This window comes from Zea mays, chromosome 9, assembly GCF_902167145.1.
Source record: "Zea mays cultivar B73 chromosome 9, Zm-B73-REFERENCE-NAM-5.0, whole genome shotgun sequence".
Taxonomy (NCBI): Eukaryota; Viridiplantae; Streptophyta; class Magnoliopsida; order Poales; family Poaceae; genus Zea; species Zea mays.
In genome coordinates this window covers 104213875-104231737 of record NC_050104.1, presented here as the reverse complement: position 1 = coordinate 104231737, position 17863 = coordinate 104213875, and the positions used below count along the sequence as shown (strand labels likewise).

The 17863-nt window shown below is 45.0% G+C and overlaps 1 protein-coding gene and 1 non-coding gene across 3 annotated transcripts; both read left to right on the top strand.

The window, feature by feature from the left end:
* The first annotated feature begins 3636 nt into the window (after positions 1-3636).
* TRNAL-CAG (transfer RNA leucine (anticodon CAG)) lies at positions 3637-3717 on the top strand. Its single transcript has one exon. It is a non-coding gene; the product is annotated as a tRNA-Leu (tRNA).
* Positions 3718-15501: 11784 nt separating this feature from the next.
* LOC100273804 (F-box domain containing protein expressed) lies at positions 15502-17376 on the top strand. Of its 2 annotated transcripts, XM_008660056.2 has the most exons (2): positions 15502-15709; positions 15797-17367. In XM_008660056.2, the coding sequence occupies exon 2, from the start codon at positions 15838-15840 to the stop codon at positions 17026-17028; it is 1191 nt and encodes a 396-aa protein (XP_008658278.1). In that variant the 5' UTR covers positions 15502-15709; positions 15797-15837; the 3' UTR covers positions 17029-17367. The 2 variants fall into 2 exon arrangements, with proteins under 2 accessions (XP_008658278.1, NP_001141678.1); NM_001148206.1 differs by having other exon boundaries at positions 15524-17376.
* The last annotated feature ends 487 nt before the right edge of the window (positions 17377-17863 follow it).

Genomic DNA, 17863 nt, shown 5'->3' with positions numbered 1-17863 from the left:
AAAGGGGAATGAAATGGGTAGCTTGACCTAGGCAAGTCTAGTTAGGTGTGGTGTTGCACATTTATGAAAACTAGTGTTAGATAAACTCAAGAGAGCCCCCAAAAAAATTAGAACAAAACCAAACTCAAAAGTGATCGAAACAAGTAAAATGCTGGTGCTATAGTAGCACCAGATAAGAGTGTGTCATGTTGTGTTTAAGAGTAACATCGGAGTATCTGGTATGCACCGAATATGGTGCACCAGATAGGGCACTTAGAGAGCTTAAAAATCGCCTCAGACACTTGTACTCATTGGTCGTGTCCGGTGTACCACTAGGTAGGGTACTCAAGGGGATGTAAACTATGTCTAAGAAGACAAGTACTTAGGGAGATGTAAAGCATCTAAACCACTAGTTGTTTTCAATAATTAATGACAACAAAAGATTATTGTGACTAATGTATGTTTTGCAGCTATGCAGTAAGTTAAGTCATAATATAGGAAAATGGTCTTAAAGGTGAAAGTATCCCAATCAGTGGAAATCATCAATTCAGCTAAGAAGGAATGCTTGAAAATGTTAAGGGCAACTAGTTGTAAGTGTCAAAGGAGTTGTTGAACACTTAGTCTAGTGTCGGGGACTTTATTTATTTTTAGTTGTACAATAAAGAGATGTACTAGATGGGTAACGTGATCTAGACATGTCTAATAGAGTGTGGTGGGGTACACTTGCATAAATCTAGTGTTAGGTAGCCCGTGAGAGGTCACAAAAAGTTTGGAGAGAAAACCAAATAAAAACATACATTTGCTTAAGTATAGGTTTTCTGCATGCATCGGTTCGGTGTGCATAGGACATGGCACCAGACACGACTTGCAGAGAGCCGGTTTCTGAGCACAAACCAACACAACACACGACACCCAGAGAGGATGTTTTTGTGCAGAGTAGCGGAGCCTTCACTAGACTTATCCGGTGAGCATCGGACTTGGCTCCAGATATAATACCCAGAGAGGGTGTTTTTTGCACCAGCCCAACAACGAGCATCAGATACGTCCGGTGTGCACCAATGGCACATTGGACCTCTATACAATAACGACTAGTTGGTTAGAAGCCTAGTCGTTACTGACATCACCTGACATGTCCTATGCACACCAGTCATATCCGATGTGCCCATATTCTGAGTGGATTAGTAACGACTAGTTTGAGTTGTTGGGGCTATTTATACCCCCTCCCACTAGTCACATTCAATGTCTTTCCTTCTCCAACATCCATAGCATTCATTGTGTGAGATTGAGAGACCCGTTGCATAGTGAGGTGTTTAATGAATCCATAATCTCATGATTAGAAACCTCATTAGTGCAAAGAGAGCTACCATCCACATCCACCAGTCATATTAGGTTTGTTATGGTCAAATGTGAATCTATTGCTTGTTACTCTTGATGATCGGCATCACCTAGACGGCTCGATGGAGATTGGGGCATGACGGTTACCCATAGGACTTGTTGGTGACGAAGCTTGAAGTTGTACACGGTTGTGAATGATTCACCGTGTCAGAGTGGTGAAGAATTAGCTCATAGTGAGAACTTAGTTCTTGCATGGACTAAGGGGGAGCTATACACTTGCGCAGATGCTCCAACAAGGACTAGTGAAGAGTGATGACTCTTTGATACCTTGGGAAAAAATTAGAGGAGACATCTTAACCCATTGTTTTACATTCCATATATACTTTGAGCAATTGACTTTGAGCATTTATGTTTCAAGAAATTATCATGGTATCTTAGGGTTTATTTTAGAGTGCTCCTCGTTCCTGCCTTGATCCCCGAAATCAATTCCCCGCCTGGGCCCCGAAATGCTTAACGAGGAAAATTTATTCCCAGTCCTCATCCCGGCCAAGGACCTAATCCCCGTGGGGACCCATGGGGTTCAATTATTGAGTATATATATTATGATATAAACATATAAATCACACTTGCCTTGTGGGTGAGCGGCAAATAAGTGAAGAAAATGAGGGTTTGGATTAGCAACTAAGGATTTTGCATGTTTGTACATGATTATATTGAAGCGACTTATTGGATTTGACCATCATATGTCAAGTGATGAAGATTTTTGTGTCCCTAGCTGATCCCCGTGGGGCAAATTCATCCGCACCCCTGCCCCGTTGAGTTTTGGGTCCCTGCCCTGCCATCCCCGCGCGCGTGACCCCTGGATCTACCGCCACGTCGCCACGACCGCTCCCAGCTTAGATGTGTTGCCTGTGACGAGCCAGATCTCGAGGACGACGATGCCTCAACTGATGGTCATGGTTATCCGTACGTCGGCGGTAGATTGCTCATGTCGCGTCCGTCCGCGCGCCACGGTCGCCTTCTGTTCATTCCGGACCCACTCGGCCGCGCGTCAACCAGAGTCATGCCTCGTCCGTTTGCGCACCGCGGATGCCTTCTATTCATACGGGACCCACTCGGTCGCGTGTCGGCCATAGCCATGCCCCATCCGCGCCGGACCCCACATCGGCCAGAGCCATGCCTCGTCCGCGCTGGATCCTGACTGACCGCGCGCTCGCACACACCGGATCTGCCCGCCCACGCCGTCGTAGTCCGCCCGTCGGCCAGCGCCGCCCGCGCCTAGACCTTCCCACGCGCGTTGGTTCTGCCATCGGACAACCGCTGTCGCCGCCGAAACCCTAATTCGTGGTGGTCTAGGATAGCTTTTATAGACGGCCTGAGGCCCGATCTGTTTGAGGTGGTGCGGCTAAACCGAAAGGTATGTTGGGTTAGGGCTTCCGGTCATTATTTGGAAGCCAAAGCTCCAAATATATAAACTATATATGTGTGTGAAGATATATAAAAATCAGTTTGTTTGAAAATTTAAAAAAAATGCGGGAAAATTATCACTGGTTGGTTAATAAAGAAAACCGCCAGTGAAAATATATTCTATTGGCAGTTTATTAAAAAACCATCAGTGGAAATGTGGCTCCTAGTTCTGACGACGCTGAAAAACACTAGTACAAATAGGTTTAGAACCATCACTATAGAATTTCTCTGTACTAGTGTCAATTATTTATCAATTATTCAGGAGATAAATAGAACACAACAAAGAAATACGCTCCTCAAAGTAGAACTCCCTAACTAGTAAGCAGGAACTTCTTTTGACCAGCACGACTAAGTCTTCTTACGTTCTAGATAAACGCATAAGGTTGATTTTAACTGTGTCTTCTACAGCCTACTGAGGGCCTCATGCATATCTTCCTGCCCTGTCATTTTGCTCAAGCATGCTGGAGCAGTCTTGTTCTTGTCATTCATCAAAGCAATGACCCGTTTGCCAGTCTCTTATCCCTCATAACTCAACTACAAGTCTACAACTGCCTGTATGGAATTCTAATCACAATGCGCTGGTCCATCTGGACAGTTCGTAAATCGTAATGACAAATCTTGCAGCATCGTGCAACCTTTAGTCATGTGTTATTGTTATTTTTATTTGTTTCATAGTCATATGTTACTGTTAGTTTTCTTTGTTTCTTAAACGGTTGTATTGTTTTGACGTTTCAACGAAACAACAGTTTCGAGTAATCATTCGTTTTGATGGGGAAAAAAAACGTAAGCTTGATTTGGTTTCAAAAAACAAAATTTTTAGTATAAATATAAACCGTTTCAATCATATAGCACACTGTCAAGATGGCCGAGTTGGTCTAAGGCGCCAGTTTCAGGTACTGGTCCGAAAGGGCATGGGTTCGAATCCCATTCTTGACAATTATTTTAATTGTTTTTTGAGATTTTTTAAATTTTATGTTTGCTCTGTGGACTTAACTACCGAGATTTTTAAATTTTAGTTTTCACTGTCAATTTATCTACCGACCCGTGACTTCGATGGACGACCAACATTGCAAGAAGTTTATTTTTTTGTCCTAATTTACTTTTGTGATTTACCTGGCAACCAGAAAAGTTTCCTGGGACTTCGATGGACAAGCAGCATGGCATGCATGAAGCAGTTCTGAATTGTGTGCTGCTGGTTGCAGAAGACTCGGTGTCAAGACCAGCAGGTGATCCATCAGTACCCTATGTTTTTTACTCTCTATTTTCTTATTTGTTACAAGATCGCTAAGAGCGTTTACTCGTTGCTTCTACATACCTCTGGTATGGGATGATTCATCTCATGTACAAGTCTCCAACCAAATTTTACTTTCTTAAGAAAAACTCCGATTCGAATTTGCGCTTTCTGATTTGATTCTCCATAGTCTATCTTCTAGTGCTCAACCTTTTGAAACGTTCTTGAATTCTCTCTATCTCACGATTTAGTTTAAAAATAAACTATTGGCTCAACACTATTGGCTTCATTCTATCTCACGGTTTAGTTTAAAAATAAACTATTAGCTCAGTACTATTGGCTCCATTCTTTTTTATTTGCCGTGATTTATTTTAAAAATGAACTAGTGAACGACAGTATATTCGATAATAGAGGTAGTATATTTTTATCCTGCTTCTGTATTTTCTAAACCGCCCTCGTGTCCTCGGTGTCTTTTATGATTCAGATTCATGACACATGCGTATACGAGTTAGTTACTCATGTTCGGCGATAGCAAAAAGTCTGATTTTAATACACATTTGGTTTTGCAATGTACCGCTCGTGCTGTCGTGCATATTTTCGCTAATAATGGATAAGATTTAGATTTATAATAAGAACAATAAATTGGGGGAAAAAGAGACGGGAAGGCACCATAGTCGGTTGTTTCCAAGCCCACTCGTGGAGCAAAAAAAGTAAAATTTCTATGGCATATGCTATTATGTAGTTGGCCTTCTGTCTACATAAGGGACTACTTTGGAAACTCAAGTCCCTCTAAGAATTGGAGGAGATTTGAGTTCCAAACAATCACTGAGATTTTTATCCTCTAGAATAGGCAACAATACAAATATACAATAAGCTAACATCAAATAGAAATCTCAATGGATATGTAGGTGGTATTTGGGATAGGTCTACTCCATTTTTAGCTCTACTCCACCCGTAGAGTAGCTCCACCATAGAGTGTAGAGTTTTTGAACTGTTTAGCTTATATGACAACTCCAACTTTAAAAATATTAGACAGTAATATGAAATGCTTATTGTACCCTTCAAATTTGATCCCACCTGTCATAACTTGAGTTGACCTTAGGCGGGAAAACAAGCGGAAGAAAACATAGCAGTACAACCGGTATATTGTGTAATGAGTGGCATAATGGGTAATTTCATATCGACTCCACAAGGACAAAAGAAACATGAATCTGTGGAGCATCTCTTTTGCTACTCCATCAAATTAAAAGAGTTGAGGAGGAATTCGTTCAATGCCAGTCCTTAACTTTACCATCTAGTAAATGCCCCTCGCCAGTAAGACATCCAGAAAACACCCTTTGCTAATACAATTTTCTTGGATTATAGCATCTTGTCTAGTTGCTCTTGTTTCTTTTGTTTTAATCTACAATTAACTTAAAATGGTATGGATGTCTTTACCCTAACCAAATACCAAGATTGCACTAAACAAAGATAAGGAATAGAAGTTTTCTACCCAAAACAAAACCTAAGTTTCTCAATCCTGCGTACGGGTACATCTTACTATTTTTTACCACGACCAAACCCATTTTTAGATTGCACCTTATGAATCAGTCTTGCAGAAACAATACTGATTTTTTGCGGTGATGGTTTTTAATATCATTATTCTGAGTGAAGTTTAAAAATAGTTAAAATATGGCAATCACGAAATTTAACATCATTCTTACTAGAAGAATTCAAATAACATGGAGTAGTCTTGACGACGACACAAAGTACAAAATCGCATATTAATTATATAGTGTTAAATGCTCATCTTGTAATTTTTGAGTTAATTTTAGATTAAAGTTTAAAAGAAACATGACTAACTAGACAAGATGCTATAATCCGAGAAGAAATGCATTGGTGAGGGGTATTTTATAGATGTCTTACTAACAAGAGAATTTTCTAGATGATTAAGTTAATGATTGGCATTGAACGATTTTTCTCAAGTTGGGGTAAACTCCATGTTTTTTAGCAGCGGGGCTGGTAGGAATTGGGAGTTTTTGGCAATTGATTTATGGAGCAGAGTGTTGACGCCTTTTTGGAGCGCCAAACACTCAACAAGAACCGTGGCGGTGCCCTCTGCACAGGGGCGGACGGTCCGCGCACAGGGGCTGGACGGTCCGCGACCTGGGCGCAGGAGCGGTGTCTTCCCTGCGTCACACCGGACGGTCCGCGCCCTAGGGCCGGACGGTCCGCGACCTGGCGACAGGGTTGTCTTCCTCCTCCTTGCTGGAATCTAGATCTCGTCCCCTGGGGGAAAAGATCTTAAGGTGCTCCGGGTCGACAGGTCACCCGGGGCGTCCCCAGACGACGTGGAGTCGCCTAGGAATTAAGAGATCAATTCGAGGAAGAGGTCTTGGATGGACAACTAGATCTTGCCCTCCGGGAGGGGTGAGATCCTAGGGTCGTCTTGGGATCGGCAGGCCACCCAAGACGGATCTAGACGACGTAGAGTCGACTAGGGGTGGAGGTGGATATGCGGAAGGCTACAACTAGAACTATGCTACATCTACTCCTAGGGCAGGAAAAGTAAGTAAGGTAATTGGTTCGATTGGAATGTGTTCGGGGGTTCTCAATCGGCCGTATCCCTTTATATTTATAGGGGAGGAGGTTTGGACCTTTTCCTAAGAGATAGCCAACAAACTCCCACGTGATTAGATAGATAACCACGCACGAGATAAGGATAAACATCCGAGTTAATCTAATCTCGGGACACGCGGACCGTCCGGGCCCATGGGCCGGACCGTCCGCTCATTTTGGTGTCCAACATATGCCCCCTGCCTTTTGGTGGAGCTTGGCGAACCAAAAGCATCAGCGAAAACTTCGGAAACAATTGACCTCATGAGGTTTTGTTCCCGAAGTAAGGACTCAGCTCGATGCAAGTCATCGGCTCTTGCGATCAGATAATATAAATACTTGATGGGACTTTAATGCACAGAGGCCGTTTCGGATCGCATCCTCTTCGGCCATGTCTACCTGATCAACCTGTCAATAGGCAAAAACTTGTGGTGCCCCCCAGCCCAAATAAGCAAACGAATTGGGCCAGTAATACGAATTCATCGCCGTACCACCCCACACATGAGCAGGACAACACATCGGCGATGGATAGAACGGGACGCACCATGCTATCCCTGGAGGAGGATGACAAGGCGATCTTGGTTGTGCTACCCTTTGGGTCCGTTTAGTCGGCTTTTGCTTTCGCACAGGTCGCCCTTTTGACTTCGTTTGTTTTATTGGTCGGTTGTGTGGAACGGCCTTCTTCATATATTTGGCAAGCAACTGACCAAAAGTAGGGCCGACTCTACTGAGTCGTCCAAACGTCTTAGTAGTGTTTTGTTTCCTAATACTTGTGTTGGAACGTTGTGGTCCGATGGTCTGAGGTTGCTGCTTCTGACCATCTGCTAACCGTCCTGCCATCATAGCCGGACTGTCCGCGCCTGTCTCGGACTGTTCGGCCTTAGTACCCGGATCGTCCGGCGTACGCAGGACAGGTGACCGTGATCGGGTGTCCGATCGTGCTTGTCCCCCGGTGCCTCCAGTCTTTCTTTTGTTCGAAGCCTTCAGAGTAACCATTCTGTGTGATATATTTGGTGTGCGAGGATCACCAATGACGATATTTTTATTTTTACTTTTATCGGCCGCACAAGGCCGAATTATGGCCTTTTTGCTCGTTGGCTCTAATGTGGTGACAGGAACAGGTGGTCTGTCAATTTTCACCTCTTTTTGAAACCTCAACCGGCCTTCGTTTATAGCCGATTGTATTTGCCGACGGAAGACGACACAATCATTGGTGTTGTGGAGAAAGGAGCCATGCCATTTGCAATAAGCGCGCCCTTTTAATTGTTCAACCGGAGGAATTATATGTGACAATTTAATATTACCATGTTTAAATAACTCATCAAATATTTTATCACATTTAGTAATATTAAATGTGAACTTAACTTTTTCCTTTTGTGTCGAGTGCGGGTGAGAGCGAACAGAAGGTTTGGCCTTAGTGGGCCAAACAAGCTCAGGGACATGTGACTTTTTTAGTTCTTGGGGCTTGGGTGGCCGATTATATTTATGTCGGCCTTCCGCACTAGGCGGATCACAGGTGACTTCTGGTGCTCCGGACGGTCCGACCTGCACAGTTGGACGATCTGTGGGTGAATTGGACGGTCCGGTACTATCCTCGGACTGTCCGGTCATGTCAGGCAACACCTGTGACCCTTGTGGTGGGCTCTGCGTAACTCCGGACTGTCCGGCGTAGGGTGCCGGACGGTCTGACGGAGGGCCGGACGGTCCGCTATTGTGTGCGGACGGTCCGGCCACGCTCAGAGTTGACTCACCATTTAGCGAAGATGGTGGTGACGGTCGTCCTGGATATGAGTCCATCGGCATACCAGAGAATGGTTAGGGAAACCCATTTGTTGCCGATGTGTTTGGCGCAATTGTTTTGGCGCCTAATTTATGTGATAAAAAACTAGGCATGTGAGTTTTTTCTAATGCATGCGTCATCCTTTCTATATCCTCTGTGATACTTTTAATCCGATTATCAAAAGAAATTTTAATAGATGGAATATCATCGACTGACCTGGCATCACCTATTGTGGGGAGCTGTTGCAGCACGGATGACATGTAATCGGCGTCTATTTCCCTTTCTTGGACGGTCTTCTGGTGGCAATCCACCCTGAAGTGCGAGAGGAACCATTTATCCGCCACCTTGAGCACCTGATCTTTTTGTCATTGGACCTCCTCGTCTATTTTCTTCATGTCATCTTTTAATCTTTTATGCTGAGCGGCCGATAAATTAGTCAGCCTTGTGCTGCTGTTTGGAGAAGCCCTGTTGAGATCTTTAGAATCGGCCATATAAGCCTGATTTTGTAGATCTTCAACCTCTATCCCCAGCGGATTCGCCAAAAAGTATGTTGACGCCTTTTTGGAGCGCCAAACACTCAACAAGAACTGTGGCGGTGCCCTCTGCACAGGGGCGGACGGTCCGCGCGCAGGGGTCGGACGGTCCGCGACCTGGGCGCAGGAGCGGTGTCTTCCCTGCGTCACACCGGACGGTCCGCGCCCTAGGGCCGGACGGTCTGCGACCTGGCGACATGGTTGTCTTCCTCCTCCTTGCTGGAATCTAGATCTCGTCCCCTGGGGGAAAAGATCTTAAGGTGCTCCAGGTCGACAGGTCACCCGGGGCGTCCCCAGACGACGTGGAGTCGCCTAGGAATTAAGAGATCAATTCGAGGAAGAGGTCTTGAATGGACAACTAGATCTTGTCCTCCGGGAGGGGTGAGATCCTAGGGTCGTCTTGGGATCGGCAGGCCACCCAAGACGGATCTAGATGACGTAGAGTCGACTAGGGGTGGAGGTGGATATGCGGAAAGCTACAACTAGACCTATGCTACATCTACTCCTAGGGCAGGAAAAGTAAGTAAGGTAATTGGTTCGATTGGAATGTGTTCGGGGGTTCTCAATTAGCCGTATCTCTTTATATTTATAGGGGAGGAGGTCTGGACCTTTTCCTAAGAGATAGCCAACAAACTCTCATGTGATTAGATGGATAACCACGCACGAGATAAGGATAAACATCCGAGTTAATATAATCTCGGGACACGCGGACTGTCCGGGCCCATGGGCCGGACCGTCCGCTCATTTTGGTGTCCAACACAGAGCCATCATAAACAGCCATGTACTATACAATCATGTACATATCTCATCAATACAAACACACGTGATGAAATATATTCCCTCAGGCTAAGTCTAGCGAACATCGGATGCGAGTGCGCAACCACCACAACACGAGTCATTTGCGCAATGGAAAAAGTAGCCACGTCCAAAAAGGCTCGCGGATGCAAGTGCGTATCCTCCCCGCAAAGGAGAAAGAACGAATGAGAACGTGTGACCATGCGACCGACTATATATTTTGTGTGTCGATATCTATGATGAGCTGGAAATGTAAATAATAGAATGTGGTGGCGTAAAATACGCATCTGTGGCCTAATTCGCAAGCTGCTGAACAGACTCACTGACTTACCATTACCAGACTGTATGATATAAATTAAACTTTACCCTTTACCCCCACCATGGGTCACTTCGAGACAATTGCACACTTAGGACTCTAAACAATGCGCTTCGTATAAATGCTATCCAAAGGATTTTGTTCGTAAAAAGTACTATAAACATTTCTATTTGATTATACTATCATTTAATGTATATTTTTCCTTTTATAATTTGTTTCCATGTATTTAGCATCTAAGAGCTAGTTTGAAAACCTTATTTTTCTAAGGGATTTTTATTTTTTCAAGAGAAATTAGTTTATTTTTTCTTTAAAAAATAGAAATTAGTTCTCAAACTAGCCATAAGAGTCAAAACTGTCCATACCTTTCTCTCGTTCGTTTCTATCTCCTTCTTCGACTGCATGCGTTTTCTCTATTTTCTCTCGTATCTCTCGCCATGGACGACGATGGCGCACAACTTGCCGCTGGACAACGATTTGCACTTACCACCACCGCGCCGCACTTCGCCACGGAGGAGCAGGGTGCCGGGCTCGGCCCCACCATGTCGTCCGCTGGGGTCGACCACTAAATTTTTTAGCATATTTTTAATAATCATTTTTAAAATAATTTTTCGTATCCTTTTGAAGTTGCTCTTAGCGTGTGTAATTATCGAGAGGTAAAAGTGTTGGGTAAGATACAAAATACATGGAATTAGATTAGAAAAAACAAGAGAATGCTAAATGGTAGTATAGTATTTTTTACGAAGAAAATGTGTTGGATAACATTTGTGCGAAGCACTAAGTTTAGAGCACTAAATATACAGTTGTCTCGGGTAATTTCGTATCGCCCAGGAGGCAGGGCGTGTCTGATGACATTTGTACGAAGCACTATGCGTGTGTTTGGTTGGGATTCTAGGCGGCTTCTGGCCGCCAGAAGCTGAAGCCGCGGCCAAACGCCTAGCTTCTGGCCAGCTTCTGGCGGTCGCGCTTCTCACAGAAGCCGCACGCCTTCAGGAAACCCAAAAGCCGCCCGAGCGACGCTTCCGCTGCAAGCCGGCCTTACTCGCGAGGGTTTCCACAACCGCCGCCCGAGCGACGCGTCGTCTCCGCGCCTCAGCTCTCCGTCGGCTGCCGCCTCCTCCTCCGCCGCATCGGGTCGGGGACCTCGACCACACTCCCTTCCGCGGTATTCGCTTCTCAGGTACATTCCTCCATTCCGTTCCGTCTCCGCTCGTCCCCGGCTGCCTCCTATCGCAAACCTCCCTGACCGTTGACGTCGCTAGGGTTTGGGCCGCGCCGCCGCCAGTTCGTCCACAAGGTTGGAGTCATCCCGTTTCCGAACTCCTCGTAATCGCAGGTACATTAATCGTCTCGTCCCCTAAGCGCTGTTACGGATCCGGTATTCCCCATGTACTGCTTAGGGTTTAGGGTATACGGATCCGGCAATCCCCATGAACTGATTAGGGTCTAGGTTGCATGAAAACTTGGCCGTGCAATGAAGCAAATTTGTGAACTGCTTAGTAACGAATATCATCTGATATTTGATGTTCAGATCTCGTGGAGTTCGGTGTTTGTCTCTGTTGCATCACAATCTCCTCTCCTACGAAGGTGATGTTCACATCAATTTTTCCATCCCTCTTACTGCTTTACAATTTTAAGATTGTTGTGTATGTTTTCCAAGATCCAGTTGCAAATATGTTCACGGTGTCTGGTAAATCCGTTCATACTGTCTTCGTATTGTTATTAGTGCATAGGAGACTAGTAATTAGTCGTAGTTGTACCCTCCTTTGTCACCAGCCTAGGTAGTGGACATGTAAGTACGCCTAATTTGTGTAGATAGTCCCCATGTCTGGTATACTAACGACCTAATAAATCCACATCAGATGGATTCAGCAGACTCCATAGCCGACAAGGCAATTGGACGGATGTAAGAGATTTCGGACAAGATATTTTCTGTAGCGAGGGAAACAATCCGTCCTAGACGCGGGTTGACCTCATTTGATGCTACCAAACTTCGTGTAGCTTTGGAGGAGATAGCTTGCATGCTGGAGCAAGACTCTCTGGTGTTGCAAGAGCATTTGGACATCGTGAACAACGTAAACATCCCGGTTGACAGCAGCTATGAACCTTCTACCTTGTCGTCACCACCCCCATCTGACAACGACCTTACTCCACATTGGGACTTTGCGGAGCATTTCCAAAACTTCTGGGGTGTTGAATATGACTCCGATCAGATGCCTTCGTTTAGTGACAATGATGTTTAAGGTAGAAGGGAGTGAACCTTGGATTAGGTGTTTGAATAACAGGGATGAAGTCCCTTAGCTTTTGTGTACTAAGGGCGTAGGGAAACAGGGAATCAGTTTGTTCTTTTGGTTAATGGGCTGCTGTAAATGTGTTCCCTGTCATTTTGTGTCCAGTACCAGTTTATTTAAGGTTCTCGTTGTGTAATTAAGCAAATTGGAATCTTAGTACTTATGGTATTATCTGAACATAATATGGCCAGTATATTCTTCATCTTTTTTGTTGTTTTTAATCCGAGACCACTACTACGTATGTTGAAAACTATATACTTGTTATGCACTAGATGGACAAGTCTGGCAAAGTGATTGCAAAGTGGGATAGTAGAGCAACAAAAATTTACACAGAAATTTGTGTAGAAGAGGTCAATGCTCGGAACAGGCCACAACAATTTCTAAATGCAGAAGGGTATGCTAACCTCATAAGGAAGTTTAAGGAACGCACTGGTCGCACTTACACCAGGGATCAAATGAAGAATAGGTGGGATTCGTTGAAGAGAATGTTCACCCAGTGGAAAACTCTTAATGAAAGGGCTACAGGTCTTGGTCGAGACCCTCATACTGGTTCAATCAGTGTGCCAAATGAGTGGTGGGCCAAGCAAAATGAAGTAAGTTCATCTTTTTTTCGTAGACTAACATTAGTATTGGCCATCTAAAAGTAGGACTACGAATTGGTGCAGGCAATGCCAGGTTGTATTATGTTCAAAACAGCCCCCCTAGAGAATGAGGACGAGCTAAAGGTTATGTTTGGACCCATTGTCTGCACAAATGAAAGAACCCTGGTTCCTGGCGTCGAGGATGCTAATTCATCTTCTGATGATCATTTGGAATACACTTTAGGTGGGGGTGAAAACAGCACACCTGACCCCTGCACAAATGCTACTGGGAAGCGTAAGATGTGCCATGATTCCCCAAAACCAAAGAAGAAAAAGATTCGAGGGAAGAGTACATGAAAAGACTTGTGGAGGCTTTTGAGTCCCGCTCATTGACCACAAACAAGTCCATTACCTCTTCTGACAATGACCCAGTTCGAATAGAGCTTAAAAAGCAGATGCAACAAGTCAAGGAAGATGGATCACCAGAAGGGAGCGAACTACATTTGTTTGCGACTCATCTTCTGATTCAGAAGAAGTATAGAGATGTTTTTGCAACCTTGGAGACAAAAGAAGGAAGAATCGCTTGGCTTTGCAATGCTTACGCGTTAGAAACTAAAAAGAGCACTTAGCTGGTGGACGTCCAACAACAGAGGCCTACATGTTTACTATTATCGTTGGTTATGTGTTTTCATCAGTCATGTCGTTTCAGTATATGTTGCTGGTCCGACAACTGAGGCTTATATGTTCAGTATTATGTTAGTTGTGTCTGCTTAATGAGTCATGTCGTGTCAGTTTTCGTACGTATCATTTTCGCTTTCAAACAATTTTCCAAATATTCGAGTTGAACATGTATTAGAATAATCAGAGTTGTAACTTTGTGAGCTATGTGAATCTGTGAACTTCATATGCCTGTAAACTGTTCGGCTTCTTTAATATGTGTTTTATAAACTGTGGTTGCATATGAAATTGTGGCTCTTGGTTGTGTCCATGCAGATGTGTGATCCTTATGAACACACATATGATGATGAAATGGATGCACACACATCTGATGATGAAATGGATGCACACACATCTCATGATGAAACAGATGGAGAAATGCTTGTTGCTCTATATGCTGTAGACATTTGGGGCAGGCATTTCAGTCAGGCTCCTAGAAGAACATTGGTCGAATCTGGTATTCAATGGGTTCAAAGAACGTTGGAGATTAGTAACGACTGTTTTGACATGTTTCGCATGCGAAGAACTGTTTTTAGACGATTGCATGACACGTTGGTACAAAATTATGGTCTGCTTCCAAGCAGGGGTGTCAGTACTATGGAAGCTCTTGGCATATTCTTGTGGACATGTGGGGGTCCACAATCGTTTAGGCAGATCAGAAATAAATTTGGTCACTCATTGGAAACAATTAGCCGCAAGTATAGTGATGTCCTTAATGCACTTTATAAGATGTCATCTGACATAATCAATCCGAAAGACCCATAATTTGTCGAGATTCATCATCGTTTGCGAGAGGCGAGGTTTTGGCCACACTTCAAGGATTGCATAGGCGCAATAGATGGTAGTCACTTTCCAGCGGCAGTCCCGGCTTCGGAACAAGCGAAATATATTGGCCGACACGGTTACACGTCGCAGAATGTAATGGCCGTATGTGACTTCGATATGAGGTTCACATTTGTGGTGACAGGCTGGCCAGGTTCCGTACATGACACAAGAGTACTACAGGATACTTTAATAACTTATGCGGACAGGTTCCCTCATCCACCGGAAGGTATATAAATATTTTGTACATTTGTAGAATACAGTACTATTTTATGTCACATGTACGTAACATTTGTATTTTGAGTTTGTGCAGGTAAATACTATCTTGTCGATTCGGGTTATCCAAATAGAAAGGGGTACCTTGCACCTTATAAGGGGCAGAAGTACCACATTACGGAATGGCAGAATACGAGGCAACCTATTGGGAGTAAAGAAGTATTCAACTATGCGCACTCATCCCTACGAAATGTTATTGAGCGATCATTTGGGGTGCTAAAAATGAAGTGGAGAATTCTATTAAGTCTCCCTTCATTTTCGCTTGAGAAACAATCGAAGATAATTATTGCATGTATGACACTGCATAACTTTATTAGAGATAGTGCTCTACACGATAGAGATTTTGATGAAGTAGGACCTAATAGCCTAAGTCATGATCTACCTGCAGGTGAGAGTAGTACTAGCACATCTGATGAGTTAGACATGAGTGATTTTCGAGATGCAATTGCAAATGCATTAGTGGCGTAGTTGACTTAGTGCAATTGTAACGGTACTTATGATGTAATCAACTCCACTAATTATTTTGTAATGAACTTTATCTGCGTTATGAGTTTCATTTTATCGTTTGTTCGAACAGAATCTGCAATTTGAGAATCTGTATCCAAACACGTAGATTCTGACGAACAGCTTTTCTGCACAGCTGGCGAACCAAATACCTAAATTCTAACCACCAGCTTTTCCCAACAGCCAGCTTTTCCCCACAGCCAGCTTTTCAGATAAGCTGGCCAGAAAAAAGCCGAACCAAACACGCTCTATGTCTCGAGTCTCAAATATACGATTGTGTCGGCTAATTATCGCGTCGGGGGCAGGGCGTGTCTTCCATCGCTCCCCAAGGCCCCAGCCCCCAGGTACCCTTCGCTCCCCTTCCTCGTATGCTGTGAGCGTCGTGGGGTCGTGGGGAGGAAGACGATTTCGAGGGAGAGAGGCAAAGGGGAGCTCGCCCGCTCCAGGCACCCATTCCTCTCGAACCCGACATCTCTCTTGTTGTTTCGAGGTGCTGGAGCTCCCCCGCTTTCCACAAAATCTGTGGAGATTATTCGAAACCATCTCGTCGCTCACGAACGCGTCAGAGGTTTTGCAGAAACGGAGCGCGTGCGGCGTTCGTCGGCAACGTTGGCGTCCATGGAGAGCACCGCGGGTCCGAGGAAGAGGCAGAAGGCCGCCTCGGCCTCTGGATCCGTGGCCCCGTACTTGCCCCAGGAGCTCGTACGGAACATCCTCCTCCGCCTGCCTTCCAGGTCCGTCCTCCGCTTCCGCGCCGTTTGCAAGGACTGGCTCCGGATCGTCTCCGACCGCGAGTTCGCGGCCGACCACAACCGCCACCAGCCGGCGATGCCCCTCGTCTCCTTCCTCCGCAGCGCCGCCGGTAGCAAGAGGGGGCAGACGGACTGCTGCGTCGACGCATTTGACCTCAGCGCCGACAGTTTCCGGTCCGTCGTCCGGTTCGCCGACAAGGGGACGCGGTGCAGCAGCTTCGACATCCACGGCTCCTGCGACGGTCTCCTCCTTCTCAGCTTCGATGCCCGCTTCTACGTTTGCAACCCGGCAACGCACCAGTGGACGCGCCTCCCGGCGCCCCTCCGCGCCTCGTGGCTCGCCGGCTTCTACCGCCACGAGCCCACCGGAGAGTACCGGGCCTTGTTCTACCGGGGCCAGTGGCCCGGGACGGACTACTACATCATGGTGGCGGACTCCAGGAAAGGGAGGGGAATTGGCCTGCCGTCGGAGAAATATGGGTACAAGTTCAGGAGACAACCGTATAGCCTGCCGGTCCTGCTCCGCGGCCACCTCCACTGGATGGCAGCCATTGAAGGCTACGACTACGAGATGTTGGCGTTCAACACGACGACTGAAAAGTTCACGGTTATGTGCCCTCCTGTGGTTCGGTGGCACATGTCGCTAGCTGAGGTGGGCAACGAGCTCGCGTTGTTGAGCTGCGGCCACCAGGTCCCGATGCTCGAGCTCTGGATTCTGAAGGATTACGAGAACAAGAGCTGGGTCTGCACGCACTGGATTCGGCTGCCGGAGTTGAAGATGAGCACCTTCGCGTTCGATGACTTCTCGCGAATGATTTTCGTGTCAGAAAAGGGAGTTCTGATAGCCACCCCGGAGCAGAAGCTGTTGCGCTATGACCTGAATGGGACTCTGCTGGAAAGCTTCCCTTGCAATAATGGCAGCCATCTCAAGATTACTCCGTACACCTTCAAGGAGAGCCTCGTTCGGCATGCATTCTTTGAGACACCGGATTGCAATGCCGATGGTCATGAAGATGAAGATGAACCAGAACCACCACCTTTCTTCCTGGGGCTGTAGACCCGGACCCGGTGGTGATGGATCTCATGGGAACCCTTGGTTGGAGTTGATCAGCGGTTCATGCTTCAGATCGGTATTACAGCCTCGGTAGATGAACTGAGAGTAAGCTACATTTTTCTTTTGTCTCTCTTTTATACCCATCATTCCATCAATAATGTCACTATGTTTGTCTCCTTGATGGGATGCGGGCCATGCGGCATTGTGCAAACTGACTCCCATCTCTCATTAGTTCGATGTTCTGAAACTATTTCTGTTGCAGTTTTGAGTACTCCTGAACAATTGTTACTGTAAATGGCTGAGTTCGTGCTTCTTGCAATAATGCAATACCATACATGAAAACTGTCATCTAAGTTAATAATTGTTTTTACCTCAATCGCAATCAAATTAGTAAACGATCATGGCATTTGTTTGACTCTTACCTGTACTAATCATGTAACCTGGACCAAAGACTGCATATAGCGCTACTAATCATATATATAATATATAGTCCCAGGTTATCAAATAGATGATGTTCTCGCTTTTTCAGAAATCAACTGTTTTTTATTTTTGACCTAATATATATAAACTATTAATATTTATATTACATAAGTAGTATCAGTGAATAAATCTTTGATTTTTTTTTATAAAAAACGTATTTAGAAATACACATATTGCTAATATTTTTTATAAATCTAGTTGAATTTAAAAAACTTTAACCGGCACAAATAATACAATGTTAACTATTTTGAAACACAAGAATTATTTCATGTGTTGCTACTTACATAACATAGAATCTAATGTTTTTTTGAAAAATAAAAAGGAACTTTCTCCTTGTGCGTCTATGAAACTTACGCTA

What these genes read in the sequence shown, in the direction of transcription:
- LOC100273804 (NM_001148206.1), top strand. Translation starts at nt 15,838, where the DNA reads ATGGAGAGCACCGCGGGTCCGAGGAAGAGGCAGAAGGCCGCCTCGGCC.